Below are 10,000 nucleotides of genomic sequence, written 5' to 3'. Positions count from 1 at the left end.
TATAAGGTAAAAATGTGATTGCCTACACCAAAGAACATGTGTAAGGGTAAACTTCTCAGTTCAGTTCAAATATTATAAAAAAATTCCTAAGTATTATTGACATACATTGATTCTCTTATCTCAAGGGACCTAAATGATATACTACAAAAAGAGAGAAATACTAGTCCTTTCTACTAGATATAAACCATTTTCATACCTCCTGTTTCTCTAATGACTTACACTGTAATACAGAACTATCCATATAATCAGTTTCCTGTTTTGAACTTTGATAAATAAAGATGATTGCTAGATGAGTACTATAGTATACAACATGTGTACATGCACACATGCAGGCACACACTCATGCACTCGCACTCGCACACACACACACACACACACACAAAACTGCCCATTTTGGAGTAGAGAACAGACTCTCTGAGGATGAAGCTTATCATTACAAGTACACCTTTGTATATAGGGAAATGAAGAATAAAAGGAGGAGATTAGGAAGTGAATAAAACAATGACATGATAAGTCATAAAAATTGGCAAGCATAAACTAATGACTAAGTTTACTTTATAGCCATCAATGCCCTTGTCACAAAGGAAACAATAGGGCCTTGCCATTTCCGAAACTTGAAAGTTAGTTCACATCGCACTCGTCAGATGTGTTTTGGCCCATATCACAGAGGAAAATACAGACTATCTGCTTGATGCTCTCATATCCCTGTCTGAAACACCTAAAGGTAATTTTGAGGAACTTCTCTCTCCTCTCCTCATTTTGACACATCACTAGAAGAATCCAGCACCAGATTCACTCCCTCTTCACTCCCCATGGATGGTACAGGAGAGGAGGTATTGCTGTAGCTCTTCTGGCAGGCTTCAGCCATTTTCCTTCTCTTCTGCTGCAAATAAGCATGGTACATGGACCAGATGGACAGTGGACGCATGTAGCCAATGGCACGGTATTTGTGCTCTCCGTACAAGGCCTCAGGGGTCTCAAAACCCTGGCCGATCTTCTCATAGACTGTGCGATAGACACCTTCTGCTGTCTTGAATCCTTGCTCCACCATTCCCTGCAAATGGAGAGAGCAAAGTGAGTATGATTATGATAATAATTACTACATATAAGTATAGATCTTTACAGCTCTACAAATAACTAATAATTCATCAGTATATAATGTAAACACACAAACACAGAGAGGAGGATGAGAGTGAGGATGATGAGGTGGAGGAAGAGGAAGAGAAGGAGGAGGAGGAGGAGGAAGGAGAATGAGAAGAATATAAAAGAAGAAGAAAAGACAAGGAAGAAAAAGAACAACAATAATATGAAGCTAAAAAAAGAAAAGAAAAGAAAGAAAGAAAGAAAAAAAAAGCTTAAGGGAGAAAGGAAAGAAAAGAAAAGAAAAGAAAAGAAAAGAAAAAGAAAAAAAAATTACTCACCTCATAAATCATAGTGGCAGCAAGCCCGTAGGTGACACCCACCCACATCTCCTCACTCTGCATGGTGTACCTGTCTATACTGCCATCAGGGTTCATGCCATTCACTGCCCCCATCTCACCATTGTTGAACCTCTGGACATTGTACTCGTAAAGGAGTTCTAAGACCGACTTCACACAGTCTCGTCTGAATACCTGTGTGGGCCAGGATATATATTTTTGCTTTTATCCTGCTATTCTTGTACTATTCTTACTAAAAAGTAAACTAAATGTAGTGATGATAAATAATAAAGATAAAGGTAATGATAATGATGATAAAAAAAAAATAATAATATTGATGTAATAATAATACTACTACTAATAATAATAATAATAATAATAAAAATAACAACAATAATGATAAAAATAACAACAATAATAATAACAATAGTAATAAAGATAACAATAACAATAATAACATTAATAATCATGATGATGATAATATCAACCAACTGTCACCAGGAAAGTGCAGTGTTAACTATGGTACTGTTTTGCAAAATGTCTCTTGCAAGTAGATAGCTCTTGCAAGTGCTTAGCCATAAAGGAGTCAATTAGTAGACCTTGTGACCTTACCTGACTTCACCTTTCCTTGAGTTTGAGGGAAAAACATTTTTTCCCTTTCGCTAATGCTATCAATATCCATGAAGTTAATTCAATTTTTGATATTACTAACAGCAATATAAGCAAATATTTTTAAAAATCAAGGCAGAGGGTAAACAGGTGAGGAGGTGGTACTCGTAACTGGCTCATTTTTGACTTAGTACTTGTGGAACCATACATGTGTAAAGACAATTAATGGATTAAACTCACAGTGGGCATTACATGTATGTATATGCCATACCCAGCTTCAGAACATTCATAATAATTATAAAAAAGAGAAGAAAAAAAAAAAAAAAAAAAAATCATGTCATAATAATTACATTAATAATAACAACATCAATAATAATAAGAATAAGAACATCAATGATGATGATGATAGTATAATAATAATAATAATAATAATAATAATAATAATATCAACAACAACAACAAGAGCAACAATAATTATAATAATAACAATAATTACATACTTAAAACTGTTACGATTCACACCTACGTAAGAGGGAGCGTTTTCCTTACCTCAACTGCGGCCCCAGAGAGAGAGAGATACCAGTGGCCAACCAGCTGATCTGCCATAATGCTGTGGCTGTGGGGAGCGTCACAACAATCAAACTTGTAATACTTTCCTGCGAGGAAGAGAAAAGGCATTAGAATTTGCAATTACTGATTAAAATTTTTAAGGGATCACATCATACTATTTCCTCCCCCCCCAAAAAAAAAAAAAAATCAACAATCTCTGCAATGATCTTTACTCATATCCAAAAACACAAATATGCAGATAAAGACACACACAGTCACAAAAAGATCTAATCTTTATTAAAATCAACTTTAATCTCCAACTCTAATAATAATCATATTCACACACTGCCCTCTCATAGTAATCTTCCCAGTCTCACTTACCATTCCAGAGTTTCTCCTGCAGGGCTACTCTCGCCTTGGCCAGGGCCTCGGCAAACTTCTTCTCCTCAGCCTCATCTTTGAGCTCTGAGGCCATCTCCACCATGACAGCGAGGGCGGCCACCCACAGTGAGCAGCAGTAGGCCGAGGGTCCATGCATCACCCACGAGTCATAAGTCTGGTCTGCCTGGCCTTCATTCTCGATCAGGCCATCACCGTCGCGGTCATATGCAAAGCATCGGTCCATTACGGCCCGACACACCGGCCACATGTGTGTGAGGTGATCAAGGTCACGGAAGAAAGTGTGGTCTCTGTACACCTAAGACAAGGGAAGGGGAGTCAGTTGCTAGACCAGTTTCTGGTCTTGCTGCTTAGAATAAAAAAAAACAGCCTTATCAAATTTATGCCATCATTATATGCTAAATATATCACTGTATGGAGTTTATGACACCATCATATGCAATTTATGACATTAATAACTATACTATCATCTTTACATAAAAGTAATATAACAACAAATAAAAGACATATACTTCAAAATCAATTCTACACTGTTCTAAAGGCCAAAGACAATGCTAGAATTCCATCTTTTGCACATAATTCCTCACCTGTAACACAAACTTGAGGTTCAGGTCTTTCCAGTAACTAATGTCATGAATCTGGTAAGCATTTACGCGCACAAAGGGCTCATCCTCTGGAAAAATGGACAAGTAATTTACAAGAAAAATTGTGGTGTGAGCAATAATATTAATACTAATAACAAAAATACACCTATATAGCTCCAGTTATAGCTATAAAATGAGTCTAGAATAGCTCAGTTTTCTAAATTTTTATTTGCTCCGCTCAACTACCCACCTTTACCCCCAAGAACAAGCTGAATTGACACCTTTTAACTTGCCCCTTATCAACTCACCTGGATCACCAATGTCATGTGGCACAGCATTGGCCAGCTTGCGCACGCCCTTGTTCCCCCTGAAGAGATGCGTCCGGGGTGTGAGGTCAGCCGAGGTAGTCCACTGGGCCATGTCATACTGGAGGGACTTCTGCAGCTCAGGCCATAACATGACGAGGGCCCACGATGCGTAGAAGTGCACGTCGTAGGTGTTGTACATCCGGTACTCGTGGCTCTCCAGGTACGCAAAGCGGCCATATTCCGGTCTGGGGAAAGGAAGGGAGGGAAACGAGATGAAAGGGGCATGTATTTTTTTTTTATCTATTCTATAGCTGGTGATATAATATTTCACTGGTTTTTAGGGCTTCTCAGTTCTGACATCCCAAATATAACTCTGTCAGTCAAGTCAAGCCCAATATCAGGCTACTAATCATGATTCTTGAATTTCAATTCCCTATTCTAGGTGATTGGTATAAAAACCTAGTCATAGACACTTTATCCTGCATTTATTTTTCATTTACAATCCTTTACAGTATGCCATTCTGGATACCCCAAGGACCCTGGAGGTACTGATGCATTAATTTAAGTATACCCATACTATTTTAAAGTTCTAATATAACCTTTAATATATATGATGGTGTATATATAATTCAGTGGTACATCAAATAATATAAAATATATCATCTAATCTATACAATAGCACATTACATACAAACTCTAATATATATTATAACACAATCAGATGCAAATCCCCATTCCATATAAATGCCATCTATATGCCTGTATGAAGAAAGAAAACAAGGAAGCAAGCAAGCAAGCAAGAAAAAAAAAGAAACCAAGAAAGAAGGAAAGAAGGAAAGAAAGAATGAAAGGAGGGAAGGAAGAAAGAAAAGATAGAAATGTCACTCAACATTAACAACTGCTTCACTGGCTCACAAACCCCATCCCAGACTAGGACCCCCCCCGCCTAAACTCACACTGTAAAAGAGCCAACGCTCGACAGCCTTACCGAGTGTCGTAGGCAGGTAGGGGAGTGTTGGGCGAGGGCGTCATCTCGAGCCAGACTGAGCCTCCGTCCGAGATGAAGTAGAGCTCGTTGAAGATGGCACTTTTGAACCAGTCGGGCAAGTCCCTGAAAGTAGTTGTTAGAGAAGGATATTATCCTAGTGGAATTGATGGAAATAAGAGTAATAACACTGATTGTGGTATATTGACAATTATAATATTGTGACAGTAGTGGTAACTGTAGTAGGAGTAACAGTAACTAAATGAAGCTAATGATGTAAGAACAGGTTTCTAAAATTATCAATGATTGTAATAAACAGTAACACATATCAAATGCCAGTAAGATTAGCATTTCTATATCATAATGTAACAGTGAGAATGCTGAATAATAGTACTGATTGTACAGTTGGGGTGTTTTTCTGCCCTTGTGTGTCGATGTTTTGGTCTGTGTTTGAGTATCTATGTAAATATCTGAAATATCTATGTATGTGTATCTATGTGTGCATATATGTCTTTGTCTACGTGTATGTATAAGTGTGCATGTATTTGTTTATAAGTATCTAAGCGTACGTACTTTTATGTGTAGATGTGTGCACACATCTGTCTGCATATAAAGTGCCTTACTTGTCCTGAAGGATAGGATTCTGCCAATTCTCTATCTCGACTTCCCATCTCTTGTAGCTGTCCAGAGCATAAGAAGCGATCTCCTGGGCTGCTGTTTGCTCGTCCCCAAACCAGCGTGTGTATCGTCTGGAGACAGGGACTCTCTTTATCACTGGGGGAACTTTTTATGGACTCAATATGACTCATTTAATTTTTGTTTTTTATTGTTTTATAGGTCATGATATCTATGTGATCAAATTTAAAGTGTGTGGACTTTATTCCAGTGTGGGGGGTGTAAATGGGTTTTATAACCACTTGAAGGAGACAAACATTAACATCACTAAGAAGTCTTTGAAAAGGACAATCTGGTTAAAAAAGATCTGAAAAATAGCATGAAAAATAGAAAGAGCAATCAGATCTACCCTCTTTAAAAGTCTGCATCAAGAAAAATGTACCAGGGGTAAAGAAAGGTAGGAAAAAGGTCATCTGCACAGTACCAACACAGTCATCTGTGGGCGAGCAGGCCAAACACTGGCCATGCACATGCCCGTCACACACACACACACACACACACACACACACACGCAACAGTGGCTGTCCCACCTCCTCCCACCTGGTGTGAGTAATCCCCCGGCTTTTGAACACAATTTGCGGCATGTCCCAAGCCAGGGCGATCTCCACCATGCCTGACTTGTTGGCCCCTATGCTACACTTTCCACACACTGCCACTGCTCTCTCTTCACCTTTTCCTAGTGGCGATAATGGGTTTCGATTAAGAGGATATTTAATACAGAGATTTTCTTGGGCATGGTGCTTTGTGGGGGTTAGTTTGAGACACTAAGAGTATTACTTCTCTATTTTTGATTATTGTAGCTAGGATTAAAAGTAAAAGTCAATACTAGCAACAGTTATTATCATTATTAACATTCAGATTAATTTTATTAAATCATTAGTCATGATTATCATTACACTACTTGTCACTGTTTACAATCACAGTTACAAACACTATTTTTATATTTTAACTTTCATTATTTACCATCATTACTTACTAGAATATATCTAAAACTGTAAACTCATTTTCAAGCAATGGAGTAAGATGTTCTTAAACAGAATTAGGAAAGAACAAAATTTTACACTAAACATATAAAAAAAAGAAAAAAAAAGAAAGAAAAAAAGAAGAAAAAAAAATTAATGATAAAATAACAAAGATAAAAATATACACTAACTAATATAGCATTACAACCTCATAAAAAAAGGTGACCTACTTGTTTTTATCAACGGTGCTTCTTTGCTTTCCAGTTCCCCGTCCATTTTCAGGTCGTTCCACACCGAGTCCCCAGGCCCCGTGGGGTCGAAGCCAGGGCAGTGGGAGGCTGAGACTCCAGGCTGCATGGGGGGGGGGGGGATTAGAAAAATACTTATGGATAATGTAATAAGGTGGAAGGGATAATAAAACAGAATACATAAGAAAAAATATACAGGGATAACATCAGTGATTTAATTAGAAAAAGAAAAAGGAAGGGAAACAAGAGAGAGAGAGAGGGAAAAAGAGAGAGAAAAAGAGAGAGAGAGAGAGAGAAAGAGAGAGAAGGAGAAGAGAGAGAGAGAGAGAGAGAGAGAGAAGAGAAGAGAAGGAGAGAGGGAGAGAGAGAGAGAAGAGAGAAGAAGAGAAGGAGCAAAATGGAGAGAAAACAAGAGAAAAGGAAGGAGAAGAAGAGAGCAAAAGCACGGAATAAATAGAAAGAGAAAGAAAGAGAAAATAGGAGAGAAAAAGGAGAGAAATAAGAGAGCAAGAGCAGAGAGCAAGAGAGGGAAAAAGAGAAAGAAAATAAGAGAGAGAGAGAGAAAAGGAGAGAGAAAAAGACAAAAGAAAAGGGAGAAAGAGAAAAGGAGAGAGAAAAAGAAAAGAAAAGGGAGAAAGAGAAAAGGAGAGAGAAAAAGACAAAAGAAAAGAGAGAAAGAAAATGAGAAAGGAAATAAAGGAAAACTAAAAAGAGAAAGAAAACAGCTACAGAGGCTACAGAGAGTGCTGGCCCCCTCAGGAGGGACGTATAGCATTAAAGCATCTTTGAGCAAAAGGGAGGTGTTTCCTATATTGATATACGTTGACAGTGGAGGTACATAGGAAGGCCAAGCTCTCATGGTTTGGGTACATATAAAGGAAAATTTACTGGGAATAACAGTCAGGTGTAATTTCCACTGATATGTTGTTACCAACTTTAACACAACTATATACACACACACATAAACTGTGGCCTCCAATATACACACATTTCTGTTGTGAAGAAGGGAGATGGAGAATCACTGAACCAATATATGTCAAAGGGAGTCCTACTTACTAGAAGAAAAGAAAAGAATAGAAAAAGAAAGAAAAAACTGTCAAAAGCAAATAATTAAGAAAAAACACATACAAAAAGCTGAAAAGCTTTACCAGCCATAATAACAGTATAAAAAACAAGAGAGTAAGAAAGAGGTAGATAAAGAAAGAAGAGAGAAAAAGACAGAGAGAGAGAGGAGAGAGAGAGAGAGAGAGAGAGAGAGAGAGAAGAGAGAGAGAGAGAGAGAAGAGAGAGAGAGAGAGAGAGAGAGAGAGAGAGAGAGAGAATCCGTTTTCCTTCACAAAAGACCCATAAAAATGAATGAAACAGAAACGAAGAGAACCACTCACACGCACAACCACTTGCACCCCATACCACTTCCACCAACCTTTTCTCTGACGGCCAAACAGTACCGCAGATTGAGACTTTTGATGGTCTGGTGCAACACAACGCCTTTCGCCTTCCCTTCCTCCAAATCTCTCTCCCAAACTTCGCTCCAACATTCTCCTGAAATGATTTCATTCGTAGAGCTTTTACAAATATCAGAATGAAATGGTACATTATACCAAGATCTCTTTAAACAACTGCAACTGAAACACATTATAATTTGACTGGCCATTAATTTAGGGCCTTTCATTTCACAAGAAAGGTTTACTGACACTGCAAAGAAAAGGAAGGAAAAGAAAAGAAAAATGTACAAATAGCACTGAAACTATCACAAATTTCTATTTTTCATTAAGAACAGAAATAAAAGAAAGAAAGAAACAAAAACCTGTACAACCAACTCACCATTTTTATCTTCACTACTTCCTGTGCCGTTCTTGAATGTGAGAGAAATGGAAACGTCGCGGGGTTCCGAATTATGATTTTCAATATTCCATACAAACATACCTACAGGCAAACATGAATCCTGAAAAAAACAAAACAGAAGAAGAAAAAAAAAGGATAAGTGAAGTTCTATTTCCTACTATGTTTTGATTTTTATTGGATTTTGTTTTATCATTTACTTTAAAAGAGCTTTTTTTTCACGCTAATGAGAGGAAACCAGAAAGAAATATATGCTTATATCTTATTACGTATTAGATAATTGAAGTAAAGTAAGTGAAATAAATATAACTGAGGGGGGGGGGGGGAAGTTTAGTAAGGTATGACTTCACATTAATGACTTTGTTCACTTATATTTGAAATATCTATCTAAAAAAATAAAGAGTGAACAATTCTAGAAAGTATGAAAGAAAGAAAGAAAGAAAGAAAAAAATTAATATAACAAATTCCACCAAAACAATCTTTTCACGTCACCTCACACTCACTTTATAATTGTGTGGTATAACAGGTGAAATCTGACGGCATATTAGTCTTATGCTCTGTTCTTTGATATTGTAGACGGTCCACGACCTCGGGTAAAGACCGCAGTACAGGGCATCTGCTCCGCTGAAGCCCCAGTCCCACGACCCCAAACCTTTCTTGGATTTACTGCGGGAAGGAAAGGGTCTCATAGCAGAGCCTGTGCTACATCCCATAGTACATTATGCGTTGCATAATTACAACGCTCACGCCGGATACTGAGGAAGAAGCTGATTTATTACCTAGCCTCAGAAACACGAAAATACTTGTTTATCTTGCAATAACCCAAATTGCAAAAAGACAAAAAACTAACCATGAAAAAACACATTTGGCATACACCCACATACAGTACATAAATGGTCACATCTGCATTAATAGTATTGTAAAGATAATAACAAAAAGAAAAGTATACTTCTGTTCTTTCTTTCTTATATCACTTTACACCGGCGTAGAAAATAAGGTGTCAGGACCTGGACTGATGCTTATCATATGAGAGGAAAAAAACAGGGAGCCTCACAGTATCAATTACATGCATGCATCCTCGCACTCAATACCAATAAAGGTCGAAAAAATTATATTTTTGGTCTTTCTTTATAACTACCAACTGTTTCTACTTATTTCACTTCATAGGAAAAAAAAAAAAAAAAAAAAAAAAAAAAAAAAAAAAAAAAAAAAAAAAAAAAAAAAAAAAAATGTATATATATATATATATAAAATATATATATATATATATATATATATATATATATATATATATTATATATATATATATCACCCCCTAGGAGGTCATAAACATGAAAAATAAGGAAACACCAGCTTTAAGGGGAAGCATTTCAGTCAATTAATCAATAATTTACTTGAGTTCTTTCATTCTTGATGTAACT

The 10,000-nt window shown here is 37.0% G+C and overlaps 1 protein-coding gene across 1 annotated transcript in view; it reads right to left on the bottom strand.

Moving 5' to 3' along the window:
* Window positions 1–10,000, bottom strand: part of LOC119568440 (non-lysosomal glucosylceramidase-like) — an 18,093-nt gene that overhangs the window by 557 nt on the left and 7,536 nt on the right. The window contains exons 4-16 of the mRNA XM_037916968.1: window positions 9,083–9,245; window positions 8,562–8,682; window positions 8,161–8,279; window positions 6,720–6,840; window positions 6,068–6,203; window positions 5,476–5,601; window positions 4,856–4,978; window positions 3,868–4,112; window positions 3,563–3,648; window positions 2,958–3,273; window positions 2,577–2,683; window positions 1,422–1,613; window positions 1–1,054 (exon numbers count right to left, since the gene is read on the bottom strand). The exon at window positions 1–1,054 is cut by the window's left edge and continues 557 nt beyond it. Of these exons, the coding sequence (XP_037772896.1) occupies window positions 755–1,054; window positions 1,422–1,613; window positions 2,577–2,683; window positions 2,958–3,273; window positions 3,563–3,648; window positions 3,868–4,112; window positions 4,856–4,978; window positions 5,476–5,601; window positions 6,068–6,203; window positions 6,720–6,840; window positions 8,161–8,279; window positions 8,562–8,682; window positions 9,083–9,245 (2,155 nt within the window). The 3' untranslated portion in view covers window positions 1–754. The remainder of the gene's footprint in view (window positions 1,055–1,421; window positions 1,614–2,576; window positions 2,684–2,957; window positions 3,274–3,562; window positions 3,649–3,867; window positions 4,113–4,855; window positions 4,979–5,475; window positions 5,602–6,067; window positions 6,204–6,719; window positions 6,841–8,160; window positions 8,280–8,561; window positions 8,683–9,082; window positions 9,246–10,000) is intronic.

The sequence above is a fragment of the Penaeus monodon genome, chromosome 43, assembly GCF_015228065.2.
Source record: "Penaeus monodon isolate SGIC_2016 chromosome 43, NSTDA_Pmon_1, whole genome shotgun sequence".
Classification (NCBI taxonomy): Eukaryota; Metazoa; Arthropoda; class Malacostraca; order Decapoda; family Penaeidae; genus Penaeus; species Penaeus monodon.
This window is presented reverse-complemented; position numbering and strand designations above follow the sequence as displayed.